This window comes from Bos grunniens, chromosome 5 (assembly GCF_055505025.1).
Source record: "Bos grunniens cultivar Pamir isolate PY7600 chromosome 5, Bosgru_T2T1.0, whole genome shotgun sequence".
Taxonomy (NCBI): Eukaryota; Metazoa; Chordata; class Mammalia; order Artiodactyla; family Bovidae; genus Bos; species Bos grunniens.
Window position 1 is genome coordinate 3,039,723 of NC_141169.1, and position 21,883 is coordinate 3,061,605.

At 34.2% G+C, this 21,883-nt stretch overlaps 1 protein-coding gene across 4 annotated transcripts in view; it reads left to right on the plus strand.

The window, feature by feature from the left end:
• TRHDE (thyrotropin releasing hormone degrading enzyme) overlaps positions 1–21,883 on the plus strand; it is a 454,936-nt gene that overhangs the window by 358,836 nt on the left and 74,217 nt on the right. For all 4 annotated transcript variants that reach the window (XM_086398684.1, XM_086398686.1, XM_086398685.1 and 1 more), the window contains exons 10-12: positions 933–1,021; positions 9,648–9,778; positions 9,888–9,943. In XM_086398684.1, coding sequence (XP_086254810.1) covers positions 933–1,021; positions 9,648–9,778; positions 9,888–9,943 — 276 coding nt within the window. The remainder of the gene's footprint in view (positions 1–932; positions 1,022–9,647; positions 9,779–9,887; positions 9,944–21,883) is intronic.

The window sequence follows — 21,883 nt, forward strand, 5'->3', positions numbered from 1 at the left end:
ACTGAGATCATACAGCATATCTTCTTATAGTTTTTAAGTTAGAAATAGTTTTCACATATTGCATATTGTTGTCTACCCCTCTTGTTAATGATACAGTGATTGGTCAACATAATCTGGCTGTATTATAGGGGGGCAAAATGTAGTCCCCGGATTTTGTTATAAGACTATCCAGCTTATCTCTGGCTGCTCATTTGAAGTTAAATTGGTACTACTTCATGTACAAGTTTAGGCCTCAATTTTTGTCCTATCAAAAGTCATAGCCTACAAAATGCTTCTCTTTAATAGCTGAGACTCATGACTGATCCCTGCATGTTGGTGGATGATTTCACATATCAATTTGGAAAATCCACTTTAGAAAACAGAGCATTAAGTGTGTGTTACAGTATTCTTTGTATTCATCTGGATTTCAGGGATATCTAATTAATTTTTCTTTTTGTCCTTACTTTGCTGTGTAACTTTAGGTATGCTATATTAAGTTTTCTTTAAAAAATTACAAGTTTTTTCTAAAAATAGTTAGACAAGTAAATGAGAAGAATGTTGAAATGTAAATACATAAACCCACTGAAATGTGCAGTAATATATAGAAAGCAGTTATTTTAAGACTTTAATCAATATATTATGTGGCTCAGATTTATAGATTTTAGCTACTTTTTATTCCTCATGTAAAATGCAAATCTTTTTTCCCCCCAAGATAAATTGTTTTTCTGGTAGTCATCCTTTTGTATTGAAATTAAAACTCTTAGAAGTCAAGTCTGCTTAGTGAGTTGAAAGAGTAAATTCATTTTGACTTACTCCTTACATTTATGACTGGGGAATCTTTTAAATTTTCCTAAAGAGAATAATAAAAAAAAATCACATGGAAGATGTATAGGAAATACTGTTTATTTGTTACAACCCTTTTTAATTCCTAAAGTTTGTCTTTTATTTTGCAGTTACCTGTGGCAGATTCCATTAACTATTGTGGTAGGAAATAGAAGCCATGTATCTTCAGAAGCAATTATTTGGGTGTCTAACAAATCAGGTAAAACATATATTTTCCTCTGAGGAACTACTTGGTCTCAAATAAATGTTTAGCAACTTAACTTCTGGTTTCAGCTGTTATAAACATGTGAATAAAGACAAATTAGAGAATATAGAAGAATAATCTCTATAAAGTTAAGTATAGTCTAATTTCAGTCTATTGATATAATTATTAAATTTGCGTCTTTGATTGTAAAGAGAAAAATAAAAACAAAATTCTTATAGTATTAGTTTTAACTGTTTTAAACTGCATTATTTTGTAATCCCAAATGTAATTAATTTATAATCATAGTTCCCAATAGAGCAGTATGTCAAGCACTGAAACACTGGCCACATATTTATTTATTTATTTTTTAATTAAAAAATATTTATTATTATTATTATTTTTTTAACTTTACAATATTGTATTGGTTTTGCCATACATCAACATGCATCCGCCATGGGTGTACATGTGTTCCCCATCCTGAACCCCCCTCCCACCTCCCTCCCCATATCATCCCTCTGGGTCATCCCAGTGCACCAGCCCCAAGCATCCTGTATCCTGCATCAAACCTGGACTGGCGATTCGTTTCTTATATGATATTATACATGTTTTAATGCAATTCTCCCAAATCATCCCCCTCCTCCCTCTCCCACAGAGTCCAAAAGACTGTTCTATACATCTGTGTCTCTTTTGCTGTCTTGCATACAGGGTTGTCGTTATCATCTTTCTAAATTCCATATATATGCGTTAGTATACTGTATTGGTGTTTTTCTTTCTGGCTTACTTCACTCTGTATAATAGGCTCCAGTTTCATCCACCTCATTAGAACTGGCTCAAATGTATTCTTTTTAATGGCTGAGTAATACTCCATTGTGTATATGTACCAAAGCTTTCTTATCCATTCATCTGCTGATGGACATCTAGGTTGCTTCCATGTCCTGGCTATTATAAACAGTGCTGCAATGAACATTGGGGTACACATGTCTCTTTCCCTTCTGGTTTCCTCAGTGTGTATGCCCAGCAGTGGGATTGCTGGGTCGTATGGCAGTTCTATTTCCAGTTTTTTACAGAATCTCCACACTGTTCTCCATAGTGGCTGTACTAGTTTGCATTCCCACCAACAGTGTAAGAGGGTTCCCTTTTCTCCACATCCTCTCCAGCATTTATTGCTTGTGGACTTTTGGATCACAGCCATTCTGACTGGCATGAAATGGTACCTCATGATCCTCTACATAGAAAACCCTGAAGACTCCACCAGAAAATTACTAGAGCTAATCAATGAATATAGTAAAGTTGCAGGATATAAAATCAACACACAGAAATCCCTTGCATTCCTATACACTAATAATGAGAAAATAGAAAGAGAAATTAAAGAAACAATTCCATTCACCATTGCAACGAAAAGAATAAAATACTTAGGAATATATCTGCCTAAAGAAACTAAAGACCTATATATAGAAAACTATAAAACACTGATGAAAGAAATCAAAGAGGACACTAATAGATGGAGAAATATACCATGTTCATGGATCGGAAGAATCAATATAGTGAAAATGAGTATACTACCCAAAGCAATCTATAGATTGAATGCAATCCCTATCAAGCTACCAACGGGATTTTTCACAGAGCTAGGACAAATAATTTCACAATTTGTATGGAAATACAAAAAGCCTCGAATAGCCAAAGCAATCTTGAGAAAGAAGAATGGAACTGGAGGAATCAACCTACCTGACTTCAGGCTCTACTACAAAGCCACAGTCATCAAGACAGTATGGTACTAGCACAAAGACAGAAATATAGATCAATGGAACAAAATAGAAAGCCCAGAGATAAATCCACGCACCTATGGACACCTTATCTTTGACAAAGGAGACAAGAATATACAATGGATTAAAGACAATCTCTTTAACAAGTGGTGCTGGGAAAACTGGTCAACCACTTGTAAAAGAATGACACTAGAGCACTTTCTAACACCATACACAAAAATAAACTCAAAATGGATTAAAGATCTAAACATAAGACCAGAAACTATAAAACTCTTACAGGAGAACATAGGCAAAACACTCTCTTACATACATCACAGCAGAGTTCTCTATGATCCATCTCCTAGAATATTGGAAATAAAAGCAAAAATAAGCAAATGGGATCTAATTAAAATTAAAAGCTTCTGCACAACAAAAGAAACTATAAGCAAGGTGAAAAGACAGCCTTCCGAATGGGAGAAAATAATAGCAAATGAAGCAACTGACAACTAATCTCAAAAATATACAAGCAACTCTTCCAGCTCAATTCCCGAAAAATAAATGACCCAATCAAAAAATGGGCCAAAGAACTAAATAGACATTTCTCCAAAGAAGACATACAGATGGCTAACAAACACATGAAAAGATGCTCCACATCACTCATTATCAGAGAAATGCAAATTAAAACCACAATATGGCCACATATTTAATTCCACTTTCCAGCTATCTTCTCTTTATTAGACTGGCCCTTTATATAGAATGGGTCTGGCAGTAGTTTCCATAAAATTAGATAATTATAGAGCCAGATATGAGAGGCCTTGGTAGCTCATCAAACCATCCTTTAGGTAGGGTTAATGCTCAAGGAGCAGAGAAAGATGGGATTCTATTCTGTTTCTAAATATCTTCAAGTAAGATAGTGACTTATTTCAATTCACTATCAGAAAGCTATTTCTTGAAACCAATCCAAATCCTTCATGCTAGAGTGTGAACCAGGTCTCTTTTATTTCTCTTTTCCACTGAATTGAAAAAGCAATGATCATTTTTATGTAACAGCTCATTTAGATTTAAATGGTCAAGTATTCCACATTTTGTTTTTCTTACTGTTTTCTCATATTCTGCTAATATATCTTTTCTTACTATTTTATAAGCATCATTTTAAACAAATCTTTTCTTGAAATAAGGTGAAGTATAAATAAATAACAAAATACTGTTTCTTCCCCTCAGTCTAGTTATTATTCAGTTTAGTTCAGTTCAGTCACTCAGTCATGTCCAACTCTTTGCAACCCCATGAATTGCAGCATGCCAGCCCTCCCTGTCCATCACCAGCTCCCGGAGTTCACTCAAACTCACGTCCATCGAGTCAGTGATGCCATCCACCCATCTCATCCTCTGTCATCCCCTTCTCCTCCTTCCCCCAATCCCTTCCAGCATCAGAGTCTTTTCCAATGAGTCAACTCTTCACATGAGGTGGCCAAAGTATTGGAGTTTCAGCTTTAGCATCAGTCCTTCCAAAGAACACCCAGGACTGATCTCCTTTAGAATGGACTGGCTATTATTAGGGAGATGTAAATGGTCAAAATACATACACACATAAATACAAGACAAAGGTTTTACAGCAGAATCTAATCTGCTTACCAGAAACATAAACTCTTGTTTCTCCAGTTGAATTTTTATTCAAATGTTCATGTTACTGTATTTTTAACACATATTATGAAAATATGTGCTTTTATTTATATACACTGTGTGTAAAACATTCATATATAATGCAATGATGCACTGAAAGGCTTACTTTAAAATGTATTGGTGTATCTCCTTTTAAATTGCTTACTATAATCTATTCTTTTCATTTCTTTGAATTAGTTTTTATACCATGCTTTGAGTTCACACTTACTGTATTTTCTTTATACTTCTCTTTTACCTTCATGTAGTTGCTTTATTTATCTACATAATTTATTATGAAATGATGAGTGGAAGCAGTGAGCTCCTATTGTAATAATTCAGCTATTAGAATGAAGTCTTCGCTCCATAGAATTGCTAGCGACACAAAATAGAAGAGTTTTCAGAAATAAAGTAAAAAGGTAGAAGGTAGAATAGAAATGGGAAATTAGATACTGATCCAGTGTCAGGATCAGCCCCAGCTTTCACATTTAGACAGTGTAGGGATTCAGGGCAAGTCTGATTCTTCTTCAACTCTTTTCTCAGGGTCCATTTCCTCTAACTCCCTAGTTATTTCTATGGTGTTATCCATGATGTCCACAGATTATCTACAATAGTATCATGACCTTTATTTTTATTGAAGTTTGGTTGATTTACAATACGATGTCAGTTTCAGGTGTACAGAATGGTGATTCAATATTTTTGCAGATGATACTCCATTTTGGGCTTCCTTGGTGGCTCAGTGCTAAGGAATCCACCTGTAATGCAGGAAGATCCTGGGTTGGGAAGATCCCCTGGAGGAGGGCATGGCAACCCACTCCAGTGTTCTTGCCTGGAGAATCCCATGGACTGAGGAGCCTGGAGGGGCTATGGTCCATAAGATCACAAAGAATTGGACATGACTGAAGTGACTGAGCACACATGCCCACATACTCCATTTTAAATTATTACTATCATGGCTTTTCTTGACCAATGACCACAGGTTGTTGTACTGGTATTTGAGAGATTTTTTTTTTTATTTATAGTCTTTTATTGTTAATCAGAAATAATAACAACATGATATTTCAAGCCGTAGCTTGCCTAAAAAGTCCTCTGTGGTCACACATTTGATTGTTACACACAGCTGCATAGTTTTGGGCAACGTGTAACTCTAGGACATGATATTTACGTGGACTGTGGTATTACTTTGGCTTCCCTAGTGGCTCAGACGCCTGCAGTGCAGGAGATCCTGGTTCAGTCCCTGGGTGGGGAAGATCCCCTGGAGAAGGAAATGGCTACCCACTCCATTATTCCTGCCTGTAGAGTTGCATAGACAAAGGAGCCTGGCAGGCTGCAGTCCACTGGGTTGCAAAGAGTTTGGACATGACTGAATGATGTTCTTACTTGCACACCCCCTCACTCCATGAGTGCAATGTGTCATATTCCATTAAATCATAGCAGTCTTCTGATTGATAAAATGTAGTCTCAGTTGAATGTGGAGGCTTTTGTTTGGAATTTCTATACCAAGTAAATGTTTCTTGAAAACTTTATGAATACATAACATCTGGAAGAACTTTACAAGTGGGACATAAAACAAAGGCAACCTTCCTAGTTTCCATGTTTATTCTCGTTCTCAGTGAATTTAGTTCTATCTTGAACTCCTTCATTCTGTTGACAAATAAAAAACAGAAACCAGTCAAGGATTAGGGAAAAAAGGTTAAATTTGTATCCTTTTAGATCACCTTTTATCCTCAAAATATAGTCAACCAATATTAATGAAAAATGTTTCTTCACAGATACGGTAAGAACATATTCTGATCAATTCTTACCAACATATGTTAAACATTCCACTTTTTAATTATAACAGATCGATGCTTTTATAATTTTTCATCATCAATAATATCAATTTGATGTCACACGATACTAAGGTCAAGTCATTAGTGAACAATGTAAACAATATAAAATGTGAATTTGATTTGTATCATTATATGTTCTTGACACTTCAACTTTTTGTTGTGTCGGGTGGTTATCTAATTAATTCCAAGCTAAGGCACATATCATTTTAGGTTAAACACAGTTTTAAAACAAATTTTTGAATTATTGAAAGTAGGTAAAAAAATTTTTCTCTTTTGTTTTTACTATGAAAATGCTGAGAAAGCAAACATTTATACATAGTAGCCCTCATATTGACTGACTATTAACTAATGTATAGTGGAAGGAAATACACTTAATGACAAATGTTAGGAAAGAAAAATTTCAAAGGGAAATTGATCCTGAAAATCAGAAGTATATTAAAAATAGCATAATGCTTCCTTTAAATATTGGCTCATAGGATTCTCATAGCCTTTAAGGTATTTTTTTTTTTTAGTCTCTACTTTCCAAATGAGAAAATTAAGGCTTGAGAACTAACGTGCCAAAAATGTCTTAGGAACTTGATTTTCTTTTCTAAGTTCGTTTATGACACACATGCACACACAAGATCTAATACTTTGGTAGGTTACTTTGCAGATCTGTCAGTTTCAACACCTGGCCGTAGGATGCACATGCATGGTTCTCTATAATCTCTACAGAGCATGGTCTAATTTGATTCTCACAAGAGGCCAATGAGAAAACCAGGGTGTGTTATTATACGTTAATTTGTTTCACATGCTTCCCCTTGGCATCCTGGTTCACGTTTTTGTTTTAAATTCTCATTGTTCTGCAACCAGCCAGTATTGAGTGGAAAGATCTGATCTACTTTCTTTTTCATTCCAAAAGGAAGAATAAAATATAAAGATATAAAACATTATAAAATGCCAACTACTCTGTGCCTTGATGTAGTTTAAATCTCATGCCATTTTGGATATATTCTAAATATAAATTTTAATTGTTACTACTAATACTTGAAATATAACATCCATACTTTTTACTATAGTACTCATCACACACTGTACCTCATTAGACCGTTGGAAAAGATCTCTTTAAAATTCATTGCTTGCCATTAGTTAATCTGGAGAACATTTTAGAGATATAATTAAGTAAAATGGAAAAGATATTTAAAAATCTATTACAAAATCTTTTGGGGAATCATTTCTCCAAGGATTTCATTTATAGCAAAGGTATAAAAATATCCATGAACAGTAATAACCTTCAAGTTTTAGTTATTAATTTAATAATAGAATATTTAAAAATAATAGATTCTTGCCTTTCTTTTTCTCTTCAGATAACATAGAAGGTGTAGGGATTGTTTTCCTGTTTTAATTTGTCTCTATTCTACCTATAAGTTGTTGAATTCAAAAGCTCAAAAAACTAGAAATAAGTGCATTATATGAAGGTAAGTTATAACATCTATATAAAATATCAGGAGGAAGTAGCTTTAAAAAACAGATTTAATATAGAAATCCATGACCATTTCAAAATTGTAAAAAGTTTTATCATGTATTTATTAAGCCCAATGCTTTAATATTGTAATTTCTTCAAAGAATAATCACTTGCTAGATGAAAATGATTAAACTTGTTCTTAACCCATATGAATTCAATAACAATTTTTAAATGTTTTGTTATCAATGTTTAAAAGTTTTGTTATAAAAAAATCTTATCATTCCTAAAGAGTTAGGGTTACTCTAGAGAAACAATATCATCAATATTTCAATCAGTTTTTGTTCAGTGAATTCAGACATGATTAACTAAAATCTCTATGAGAACTAATTTTATATGCTGTTTTTTAGATTATTTGTTTTTACTTTTACATTTGTAAAATTGGGTGACATTCTAAAGCTTCACAGAAATTGTGTGGGTAAATATTACATTTTTGAAAAATATGCAGATACAAAGTATTAGAAACTTGGAAAGTTATAAATATTTTAGAGTAATATCTGACAGATTTATTTTTCTAAGTACCACAGATTAAGCTGTGTAAAATCTCAAACTAATAAATTATCCCCTTTTGCCGTTGAATCATACAATTGGAAGGATCCTTAAATGGCATTACTTGGCCTTTAGGTTATAGGTAAGGAAATTGAGAGCCAAAAACAATCAATGGCCTAAGTTCAAACATTTTTATATAGGAGAATAGTTACAACAATACAGGTTTTGTACTCTTTTTTAAAATTATATATATATATATATATATATATATATGTAGTTCAGTTCAGTTCAGTTGAGTTCAGTTGCTCAGTCATGTTCGACTCTGCGACCCCACGAACTGCAGCACACCAGGCCTCCCTGTCCATTACCAACTCCCGGAGTTTACCCAAACCCATGTCCATTGAGTCGGTGATGCCATCCAACCATCTCATCCTCTGTTGTCCCCTTCTCCTTCTGCCCTCAATCTTTCCCAGCATCAGGGTCTTTTCAAATGAGTCAGCTCTTTGCATCAGGTGGCCAAAATATTGGAGTTTCAGCTTCAACATCAGTCCTTCCAATATATATAGTAGAGTTTTAAATAACTTCATACATTATGCTACTTCTATGAAGCATGAGTCCTGACGGCATCAGCAACAAAGTGATTAGAATTGTAGACTACGGTCTTAGGAATTCATAAAAGGCTGCCATAAAAAGTGAATGAGTTCTCTGTATCATATTTGAAGGGGTTAAATATGTTAAGTTATAAGATTGCTTTTACTGGCTTCCTTTAATTGAATTAACCAGTGAATGCAATCAAGTTACCATTTTCCAAAGTGATTCTAATAAGCAAAATTTATTATCTTTGTTCTAATTATATGTAGTAATATTAGAGCTTTAAATGAGGTTCTTTTTCCCAACATGATTGATGATACTGGAAAATCTGTTATTTATTAGCACATTCAAAAAGCACAAGGAAAAGGGTAAGAAATAACAGTGACTTTCAAATAAATGAGCCCTATTGTTTTAATCACTTTCTTCCTGAATAAAATAAGTAGATTATGCACCTGAAGCCTTTTTTTTATTCCAACCACAGATACATAAACAATCTAACTGAAAGCCACATGAATGCAGTAGTAGATTTCTTGGTTATATTTATCTTGAGAAAGATAATTATATATACATAATAGGGCTTTATCAAGAATAAAAGTGTTAATTATAAGAAAACAGTTAATTGAGTAATAGTGAATAAGAAACTAAAGGTTTTCTAGCAAATTCTAACCATAGTGATTAATTGAGTAAAGAGTAGATTTCAATTAGGTATTTAGAATGGTGTCCTCTTTTAATTATTGGTACTGTGACATTTGATATTAGGAAAGTATACTTCCTTCTATTTTAACTCATAAAATTGAAAATCTCTCTTACCCCTAAAATGCTGTTTTCAGAACACCATAGGATAACTTTGGACAAAGGAAGCTGGTTGCTGGGGAACATCAATCAAACTGGCTATTTTAGAGTCAACTATGATTTAAGGAACTGGAGATTATTAATTGATCAATTAATCAGGAACCATGAGGTAAACTGGACTTACTCATTAAAGATCTGTTTAGACATATGAACATCTGCCATTTTAATCCTAAATAACTCCATTTTTGTGTTTTTGTTTTTTTTGGTTGACCTCATAGGTTCTCTCTGTCAGCAACCGAGCAGGTTTGATCGACGATGCCTTCAGCCTAGCCAGGTATGTTTTTCTGTGGATCTCCACAATAAAACTAGCACTCTTAAGACTGCCTCTGTTACACTAAATAGTATATATGCTTTGAATCAGAAATCTTTTAAAAATAATTTCTATCTCACATCCTTTGTGTTTAGATATAATCAGTGGCCCAAATTCTTGATCAATAGTAGCTGTAGGGTATTTCTGAGCCAGGAGAAGCTTGATCAATTTTCGCCACAGGTTCAATTTAACACTCAAGATTAATCATCTCTTTCCAATTTCATTAATGAAGTCTACAAAATGACCATTGTGCCATATTTAATTTTTCATGGAAAGTACCTTCAAGCATCAATTTTTTTCCTGACATATACTAGTATATCTTTTTTTTAATGTATTTTTGAATGTGATTCATTATGAAAAGCTTGTGCTGCAAGACAGAAATAAATATTCTACTGGGTAAAGCTGTTCTGAACAAAATATATATCAATCTTGTAGCAGAAGTTTTAGTACTAGTTACAGTAATATTTGTTTCTAATAATCTATTTTCAGAGTTATATTTATAATATTAAAAAATCAGATATTCTTTTGAATAGTCATTAGCTATTCCTTTAAAATAAGGTTGATCATAAACCCAAGCTATTTTACTTAATTTTTAGGCTAAATAGTAAAATAAACTCAGTTCTTTTAGTATTTTGTGTTGCTTCATGTCCAAATATAGTTTTAATAATATGATAAGACTGGACAAAAATTTAGAAATGATAGAGGTAGAGGAAAGTCATATATGAGGATAAAGATTCAGAAAGATATGAAGACTTTCAAGAAAGTATTAGATATGACATGAAGATTACTTTGACAGAGGAGTTTGGAGAGTGCAAAAAGCCAGTAGGAGAGTATGTATTACCCTGAAAGAGAAGCAGGCAAAAGAGAGACATGTTAAGGGGTCCACAGGAAAAATTAAGGTACTGGAAGGTAACTCATATTACCAGTTAATAAAGCATTTAAAAGATTCCAGACACTGTTTTGTTTTACATATAATAATTTGTAGAATTCTTACAACCTTATAAGTAGATCTACATTATTGTTATTATTCCCACTTTATAAGTGAGGAAACAGGCTCAGAGAGGTCAAGTAAGTTATCTAAAGTCACAGAGCTAGTAACTGACAGGGCCAGGGCTTTGCGTATATATATGCAGTAATATAAGAGCCAGGTAATATATGAAGATGGAGAGGGGGATTCGAAATGATAGTTCATGTGAATCTTTATGGGTTTGAAATGATGGTGAGAAAGCAAATATATAGTGACGTCCTAAAGAGAGAGGCAGATGGAAACTGAAAGGAAAGGAGATTTGTGTTACATAATAGAAGCTATTTTTAAATGAAATATTTTAATTTTAGTAGATGAATTTTTTTCAAAAATTAAATTCGTTGTTGAACATTGCTTTAACAATTTTTGAAGCCTTAAATGTTTGCAAGTAAACAATTTCATTATCATTTATACATATTTACCAGGGAAATATGCAAATCTCATTGAATATATATTAAAATTTGTTCTATTGATCATGAAATAGGTCTCCCATTAGCATGGAAGTAAATAAACCCCAAGGTAAATTTATTCTGCATTTACATGAAACACTCTGAAGTTACTTGGAATTCTTCATGTTTTAGTGTAAGCTAGTAAATGTTTTGAAGTTTTGCTACCAGCCTATTTCAGCCTTCTTTCAGTTTCCTGAACATATTGCAATTCTTTTGGCTTCTTTATAGGTAACACACAGAAGAGTAGCAAATATTTATCAATATACATGTTCCAGATACTGTACTAAGGCTTTTATGACTGATTTTGTCCAGTCTTCTTAGTGAATCCATTGAGTAGGTGTGATTTACTCCAGCCGTGTTATAGCATGTTATAGACATGGAGGCTGAGAGGGGTTAGCCTCTTAGCTAAAGGTGCACAGGTTTCAAGTACGGGATGGGAGATAACATTCACCTCAAGACGTAGCACAGCAGAGCCTGTGACCTTTGGTCAGGATGACTTTGCCCATTACATGAAATTCTTCTCCTCTCCCCTTGTCTGTTGGCAACATTACTATTCACTTAAAAAAATTTTTTTTTCACTTGCACCACCTTACCTGAAACCTGCCTGTCCTCCCCAGCAAGACTAAGGTGACATCTGTGTATCTGTGCATTGGCAGTTGTCACCTTATAGTTCAACTACTTTTCTGGGTCCCTATGATTTTTGAGTGATCATGAGGGTAGGGCTTGTCTCATCCTTATGTTACTACTGCCTAACTTAATCCTTGATACTGGATTATACCAATATATATTTGTTGAATGAATTGCTGATTAATTATTGATTACTCAGAACATAAACTTTCAGGCCCAGTATTTTTTGTGCAATTAAGTACACATATTCTAGGTAATTTTTATGGTTGTTTTTTAAAATATATAAAAACTACAAGAATGCATTCTGGTTGTACTGATTCAAACAAGAGAGATAACAATGTGAAACTTTTGTTTTTCTCCTTCTGTGACCTCCCCTAGCTTTTATCCTCAGATAAAATGATTAATATTTGATGTATATAAATCTGGCCCTTTTCTAACAATTTCAATATTTGATATATAAAAATCTGGCCCTTTTCTAACAATTTCAATATTTGATGTATATAAATCTGGCCCTTTTCTAACAATTTCTATACAGTTTAATTTTTTACATGAATAGAACTGTTCTCTGACTTGTTTATAAAAATAAGTCTGAGGAGCTTTATTCCACTTTTTCTAAATTTTCATTATTATAATCAAGACTGCACTGAATGTCCTTGAACAGTCTTTTGTTGTACATGTATGTATTTTGGTACGATTGATTCTTGAAAGTGGAATTTTTGGTTTAAAGAGCATAACCTTTTTGATAAACATTGCAAGTTGTATTCCAAAGGGTTTCCCAGTAGAACCCTCCATCAACCTTGTATGAGGGGACCCAATGCCCTCATTGCCTACAGGATAGTAAACAATATATATCTTTTACATTTTTGACAGTATGGAAACAAAAATAAGGTTTTTTGAAGTTGTTACAGAACTAGTTAAAATAACTTGTGCATCTTTTCCTATACATCTTCCATGTGTATTTAGTTTTCTTTTATGAATTGTTACCCAGTTAGAAGAAAAAGAAAAGTCTAATAGAAGATGGGTGAGGTGTTTTTCCTACTCTTTTCCTATATATTTTGGATGTTTTGAGGTTTTAAGCCTTTTTGTAGAAGATGATTTTACAGGATTTTCTCTCAATATCATGTCTTTTTTTTTTTTTTAACTTTGTGATGTATTTCATCATCTCAATGGCTTTTAATTTACATGATATTCCATTTGTAGTTTTCTGTTTCTCTGGTTCTGCTTTCCACAGGAGACCCTTGCTATATGAACATTTTGAAAATGTTTCATTTTTTTATTTGTAAGCTATTTTATTTTTACATCTATTTTCTCAACCCCTTCTTCTCTAATGAGTTTTTATGTATAGCACAGCTTTCTTTAACATTATACGTTTATAACCAGTTATTTAATTCTGTTTGTTTACAAGACCTTTCTTATTCATAGATCTGAAATGATGTCTTTATCCTAATGCTGATATTTTTCTTTGAGGGGATTGGTTCGGTTCTGTTCACCTGGTCTCTGTTCCTTTTGACACTAGTACCACGTTGTTCTGATTAGCTTAGCTTTATGGTGTGTTGTGGTTGGCGACATTTCCTCTTGTTCAAAATCCTACATATTTTTTCTCTTAAGTATAGGTCTCAAAATCAATTTGACAAAGCCATTAAAAATCCTGCTGTAGTTATGACTGAATGTGCATTGGATTTATAAGTTAATTTTTAAAGAATTAGCATCTTTTCAAATGTGAGTTTTCCAATACCAAAGCAGTTATCCCCACTTATTTAGGTCCTTAGTGTAGCTTTATTTACATGAGTTCTGGTGATGTCATATTATTCCCTCATTTTTTTTTTAAATGATATATGCTTATATAGGAAATGGCACTGCTTTTGCACTTACATGTTCTAATTTTCATTCCTTGTGTGTAAGGAACTAATCAGTTGCCTTGCAAATGTCATTGTATTATGACCTGAACTTTGAAATTAGTGACTAAATGCCTAGATTTTTTTTTTTTTTTTTTTTGTAAGTGGTCCATCATGTTTGTTGTTGGGCTTTGTTGTGATGAAGCATTGCTAGATCTGGAGATATAAAAATGAACAAGATGCAGTTCTTGTTTTCAATGAGTTCATGGTCTAGCAGGGACAATACACTGTAGACAATAAACTATATTCAGTGTGTCAATATGATGAATAAAATATTATGAAAGTGTTGGAAAGTAAAGAATTAATGTGGTCTAGAAAGATTGTTGTTGTTCAGTTGCTAAGTCATGTCTGACTCTGTGACCCCCAGAACTGCAACATGCCAGATTTCCCTATCCACTCTCTTCCTGAGTTTACTCAAACTCATGTCCATTGACTCACTGGTGCCATCCAACTATTTCATCCTCTGTCACCCCCTTCTCCTCTTGCCCTCCGTCTTTCCCAACATCAGGGTATTTTCCAGTGAGTCAGCTCTTCACATCAGGTGGCCAAAGTATTGGCGCTTCAGCTGTAGCAACAGTCTTTTCAATGAATATTCAGGATTGATTTCCTTTATGATTGACTGGCTTGATCTTTCTGTCCAAGGATGATGGGCATCATATAGGAAATAATATCAAGAGAATGAAAGTTTGCTATGAAAATCCATTAAAGGTTTAAAAGTAGCAAAATGAGAGCAGGGGAAAATGTAAACTAGAGGATGGATTTAAGGCAAGGGAACTCTGCAGTGATACTCATGGAACAAATTGATTAAAACATAGATTTGAGAAGGAGTGGAATTGGCAGTTAGATTATATAAGAACTCATATTGAAGTTATTTATTCACTTACTATAGTAGAAACTGGAAATTTGGAATATTTGCCATAGAAAATATAATAACCACTGGATATTAAAAGCCATTGACATGCTCTGATATTATTTTAAAAAGCTGTGCAAGTGTGTATCATTGGATTGTGGACCTATGTGATATTCTGTTTGAAAATATTAAAAATACATGAAAATTTTTTGGAACATTTGTTCATATTCAAAAGAATTCCAGAGATAAATCATCATTGCCACCCTTGCCCTGGGCAGTTACTGCACTGATTTATTTATTTAGTCACCAGTTTCCTGGAAAACTTAATGAAGTTAAGTTTAACACATGCCAGATTACTACATTATTAATGTCATAACATATACTTTAGCCTGAATAGCATATTTTTAAGAATTAAAAAATTCTTTTGTAGGCTATTCCATTAAGGATCCAATCACCTAAAAAAGCCTCAGCTAGGGCAGAATCTTATAGCTTAGTTTGCAAGTTGTGTTGGGAAAGAAGATAACAGTTATCTCTCTTAAAATACTAGTGATGTATTTGCAATAAGCACAAAGACCTGGGCCTGGAGATCATGAATGTCACACCTAGAAGTGCTTGAAGTACTGGTGAGCTGCCATCAGTAGTACTCAATACCTTTCTGAAGACTCTGTGAGTTAAAAAATTAATACATACATTTTTATCAACTTGTTTCTGAGTTTAAAAACCTGAGAGAACTCTCAGGAGTGCTGTTAGAAGAACTGCAAATTCAGTCGGTGAGTCAGTGAAAATCTAATGGCTCATGAAGCAGATGATGAGACTACTCCAGACCTACCCTCCTGTGTTGTTGCTGTTTCTGGGCTGTAGTTTCATGAGCTAGCAGCATTGTTAAAGCCGACTTAACATTTGCAAACTAAGTGGTAGTCATCTGCTGCCTGTGAGACTTCGTGTTTCATAGTTTTTATTAGAAGGTCTGTGTCTTCTGGATGGTCCTCCTGCACTTTGTTTAAAGTTTCTCCTGCAACACATGTGTTCATTATTTCTTTGCTTATTGCAGAAAATAGGAGCACTGTGTACCTAAAAGGCAAGTTCATCCTGAACTGGGCTAGATGAAGAGTAGCTTTCCTATGTCGATGGCTGGACGTTTAAATCTCCATGTGTTGACCTTTCGTAGTACTGAGAAGTAAGGACTTAGAAACCTTTTATAAGAAATACCTTGGCAGACTGGACATTTTATCCTGATTACCCAAGTCAGTTGTGGAGATAACAGGACTACTTCACTTCACCTGAACACTGCCATGCAAAACCTGATTAAGAATCCTGGATCCCTCTGAGCCTGTCTGTTCATTGTTGTTCAGTCACCATGCCCTGCCCGACTCTTTGTGACCCAATGGACTGCAGCATGCCAGGCCTCCCTACCCCTTATCATCTCCTGGAGTTTGCCCAAATTCATGTCCATTGAATCAGTGATGCCATCCAACCATCTCATCCTCTGTTGCCCTCTTCTTGTGCCCTCAATCTTTCCCAGCATCAGGGTCTTTTGCAATGAGTTGGCTCTTCACATCAGGTGGCCAGAGTTTTGGTGCTTCACCTTTAGCATCAGTCCTTCCAATGAATATTCAGGACTGATTCCCTTTAAGATCGACTGGTTGGATCTCCTTGCTGTCCACGGGACTCTCAAGACTCTTCTCCAACACCACAGTTCGAAAGCGCCAATTCTTTGGTGCTCGGCCTTCTTTATAGCCCAGCTCTCATATCCGACTACTGGAGAGACCATATTCTTGACTATACAGACTGTTGTTGGCAAAATGATGTCTTTGCTTTTCAATACACTGACTAGGTTTGTCATAGCTTTCCTTCCAAGAAGCAATCATCTAACTTCATGGTGCAGTCACCATCCGCAATGATTTTAGACTGACACTGTCTACTGCTTTATAAATTCTGTTTTCACAAAGGATGTTTAGTTTTAGAATTCTTTCATCAATCCCTTCCTTCTTCTTTTTCAAAAGTACTATATAATTTTAGTATAAACATTTTTCTTCCTTAGCTGTGTTTTATAATGGAATCATAAGTCATTAATAATAGAATACTGATTAAAATGGATTTCATATTTACTCACTGGGGAGGGAGAGAAGGATGATTCTTTAGCTGTTTATATTAGACTCATTTGGGAGAAGTATACATGTACGATTATATTCTTATTTATTTTTTGTTAAGCTGCTAGAATGTGTGTGCAAAAGGATTGCATTCAAATATTTATGAAATCCTAAAAGTGATAAAATTGTTTATTGCAAACTAGGATTTATTGTTAGCTCTATGCTTCCAATCTTCTGCCACTGATCAAAGGCTATTAAAGTTAGCTTGTGGTTATACTTTTGGACTTTCTGACCAGGGAATATCTTTCCGTGCTGTGAGCAGAGACTCATAATGAGTCCATTCAGGAGCTTTGTGGCCATACCCAAGAGATTAAAATATTTCTCCCATCTGTAAGGCTGGAGATTTAATTATCTATTTGTCATTATCAGCTAAGGCTCCTCTTGAGATATACAAAAAAGTCACCTTGAAGCCCTCTCATTTTATAACTTTCTGTATGCAATTACTTAAAAATTCATATCCAAAAGGACTGTAAATTGATATTAGTTTATGTAACACTTTGTCACAGTAAATGTTAAAAATAATTTGAAAGCATTTCAGGACATTTACTATAATGGGCTAGGAGTCTTCACTTTCTTTCTATGATAACCCAGTGAAAGTCTAGAGTATATTTCTGAATTTTCAAGCCAAACTATTCCCATAGGCATATGCTTGTTTGCTCAAGGTTAGAAAATGAGGTAATGTGTTCCTTTGAGCTGTATTTAGAAATCTTATGAGGGTGAAGTCACAGATGTTATCCTTGGGATAAGGATTTAGAGGGAGCTGCCATACATACCAGCTATTTCTGAGAATAAACCTCTTGAGGCATTAAGGGAAAATCCACTGGAAGAGAAAAAGGCAACCCACCCCAGTATTCTTGCCTGGGAAATCCCATTGACAGAGGAGCCTGGTGGGCTCTGTCCATAGGGTCACAGAGTTGGACACAATTGGAGCAACCTAGCATGCAAGCACTGCGGCTCTTGAGGATGGCAGACTTTCTTGAAGACTTTTCAGTTGTACTTCATGAAATCAGAAGCAAATGTGTAACCTTCTGGTGCCGAATTTGTGTTTCAGGTCTATGGGTGAAAATGTTTTAATGTCTGAGAGTGCTGAATAGAAAGAAGAAAGATATTTTGACATTCTTTTGTAGGTTTGATATTTTCATAGAAAAGACCTGAAGTCTTGAGTTACAAAAGTTAAGTGATATTTGTATGTATGTCAGTGCTACAGTGGAAACCGACAACATTGTACAGCAATTTTCCTCCAATTGAAAAAAAAAAAAAAAACCTGCACTTAAAAAAATGTGTGATGTTTGTAACATACATGGATTTGTATGTTACAAAAAAGGCATTCTTTTTTTAAGAATAGTCTAAATTTCCAAATGCAAATACAAATTTGCTTGAATAAATGTATATAATCTTTTTAGAGTCTCACAAATTAAAAAATATACATAATGTGCAGTATAGTTACTACTGTCTGGTTACATTTACCATAAAGTTATGATTCTTTTGGTTTTGTAATTGCTCTGGAACATAAGCCTGAGATTTCATAAGAATTTCTCTAGGATTTCTCTAAACCTCCCAATAATTTGAAATGCTTACCTATCCACAAATAATTTAAATTATCTAGGTAGAGCTTCTTCCAAGATGGTCATTTACACCATCAATTTTACTCGAATAGATATTTTTAACATGTGCTTTTAGCATAAAGACCTAAATATTCCTCTGATCTTAGATTCTTGGACTGTGATAGTACTATCTTAGTGGTTTTCCTGTCATGGATTTGAGTCATCTCCTCTGCTGCTTGCTGGAATCTTTTGTATATTCAGGTGCAGTGCTTCTTTGACTATGAACCTTGAGACCACCTGCATCAGCATACTGTACCTGAGATGTTTTATTAAAAATTGCATATTCCCACCACTACCTAAGAATCTGCATTCTATGAAGTAATTCCTGTGATTCTGACACCCACAGCAATGTGAAAACCACTCCTTTTGAGGAGCAGAAGGTATTTATGGCATCGACTTAGGCAGATGCTTCTGTGAAGCTGGAAGACCTTATATAGTATTCTTAACAACAGTGAGCATGACTTTCTTTGGATACTAGTGTCAGGAGCTGATCATTCAACAATCAGGACATCAGGGACTTAGTTGTAACTCTTCAAAAACCACTTTTTTTATTCTTGCTATTAAATATTTTACCATTTCAGATATGCCATTGGATAGCTATGACAGAATTCAAAATCTGAGTGTCTTAGCAATTTTCCCAAGCATGGAAAGCTCCTGGAGGAATCTCATATAATTAAGGGACACCTTTACGTTTAAATGAGCATACTGGCATAGATCAGCCATACATATGCATACTGAATTCTGATGTATTCAGTAGTTTTCCATGGTGAAGGCCGCTTTCTTGAAAGTTAATCTGGCATCTAAACCTGGGTTAATTTGTAAATCTGTTGACAGTGCAATAGGCAGGAAAACTGGAATTACCTGGAACAAATGTAAACTGTAAGAAGAAGGCATGTTTGGGTTTTGTGGTTAATCTGTGATATTCTGAAGGAATCAGGAACTTAGAAAGATGAAGGAAAGAAAAGAAAAGTAATTACATTTTTTCAGCAAGAAATAGTTGATGAGAAAGAAGAAAATGAGAGTTTTATGGTAGACTTAATGTGTGAAAAAATTAAATGAATCCTCTGACATTTAGTTTGTAAAAATAAAAGCCTAATTTTCAAAGAGCTCGTAAAAAAATCACTTTTCATTTCTATTATGATAAATTAAATTATAAATAAAACTTTAAAATGAGTAATATATGAATATTGGAGAAGGAAATGGCAACCCACTCCAGTGTTCTTGCCTGGAACATCCCATGGGGTCAAAAAAGAGTCGGACACCACTTAGTGACTAAGCAGTATGAGTATCGGTGTTAATGCAGGTTTTATGTTAGAGTAATTACTTTAAATTATCTTGAAATGATACTTTCCCACCTTGGAACAGAGATTCATAGGGTTCTGATAGCAGTCTTTCTTAACAAACATAGTAATCAGCCAGTGCTAAAGAGCTGCTCATAATTTTCTCCTAGAACTCATAAAATCTGTTTTGTGCTTTAGCAGTTATTTACCTAAGGTAGCAATGTTATCTTGATAAGGAAACTAGAAAAAAGATAATGGAAAAAAAGTATCTTACATTAGTTTCTGCTTGGCATGAAGCATGAAAGATTTCATTTTTATATTTGAAGAGACAATACTTTGGGAAAGAGGAGAAAGGAAAGGAAATTTAGTTCCAACATTTGTGCAACAAAGGTGAGTGATTAATTCACAATACCAGACACTTTTGCTTATATGGCGAATCTTAATGCCTTGGGAGATGATTTTAAATACATGATGTTTTCCTTTAATTGCTTGTGGTGCTTCACATGCCCTTATGAGGAATGGAGTACTGGTGAAGAGGCCTTCACTATTTTGGATGTGAGCAAACATCAGATTAGGAAACTTGACTTGTTGTAACTGTGCCAAAGCCTCTTTAATGTTCTTTAAAGATATGAGTACAGGCCAACTCAGAAGCTAAGAAGTAGCACCGGGGCCTGTGGAATCAGACCACATTTGAATCACAGATTGCGTTCTGCCTTCCTAGACTGAATGGCCTGGAGTGCAGTGGATTTGAGCCTCAAAAGGGAAGAGGCAGAGGTTTCTGGTTGCTCAGCTGCTTCACTTAATTAGGATGAGGATTAAACAGAAGTTCAGTATCAACTCTCCAGGTCACCAGGTGGTAGTGCTAACCAAAGGGGAAAAAGACTTAATAAGAAAGAAAATGTTAGTCTAGCCATCCATATGTGACAAATTCAAGGAAGGCTAATAGACCCTGAAGAAAATAATGATTGAGTATCAGCGAATTTTATGGGGGTGCTAACTTAAACACACTCTAAATTCATGGAAGGTTCTTAAGAATGCTGTCGGAAATACCAAAAAGGAAAGGATTCCGGGTGAAAATTACCTGGTTTTGCATTCCCAGTGTGCAAATGCATTGGAAGTTAATTGCATAAGCTGAGGGCAGATCATGAGCTTTATCCAGGCCATATCAAGGGAAATGTTACTTCCCCTTTTCAACTGATAGTGAGACTAAAATTATTACAGAAATATAGTTACTATGCAGAGCAATTAGGCCCCTTGCCTCCCAGCTTACCAACTTTTTAAGTTCTATGTTTGTAGAATTTCTCAGCTTTCCTTTTTCCATTTTTAAAATGTTACTGCAGTCTGTAGAATTTTGACATGGATAGACTATCAGTGGTTTCATAGAGTGTGAAGAGTTGAGAAATCCATATGAAAATTTGTGTTTCAATAAATGCAAAAGTAGTATGTAGGGTATTTCAGTAAATTATATATTCAATGTGAACATTAATGAGTTTGTTGACAGAGAAATAGATGATGGATACATGGATTGAAGGGTAGGTGGGTATATGGGAAAAGCAATACAGAATTTTAAAATTTGAGAATCACAGCCAATGTTTAGTCAAAAAAATTCAAGTGATTTTCTTAGTGGGAGGAAGATATTGAGATAAAATATAAACAAATTATATACTAGATAGTTATCACATTTAACAATAGAAAGTTACAAATGTTGGTGGAGATGTTTATTTATCAAATGTTTGTTTATTTCAAAGGTATGCAAAATTCAAAATAACTTAGAGGTATACTTTTTTATTTTTTAGTCTGTATTTTGTCATTATAGAATGTATAGAAACTAGTAGGAAAATCTTTCAACAGCTATTTACCTGGTTTGTATGTCACCAGTCAGTATCTATTTTTCATTCCAGATAAGCTAATCAGTTTCTAAAGTGTACATACATAACATTAAAATGAACTGTGTGTTCTCTGTATTCTCAATAGATAAGTGATATGAGAACATCTTTCAGAAACAAAATAAAAATTATGAAAAGT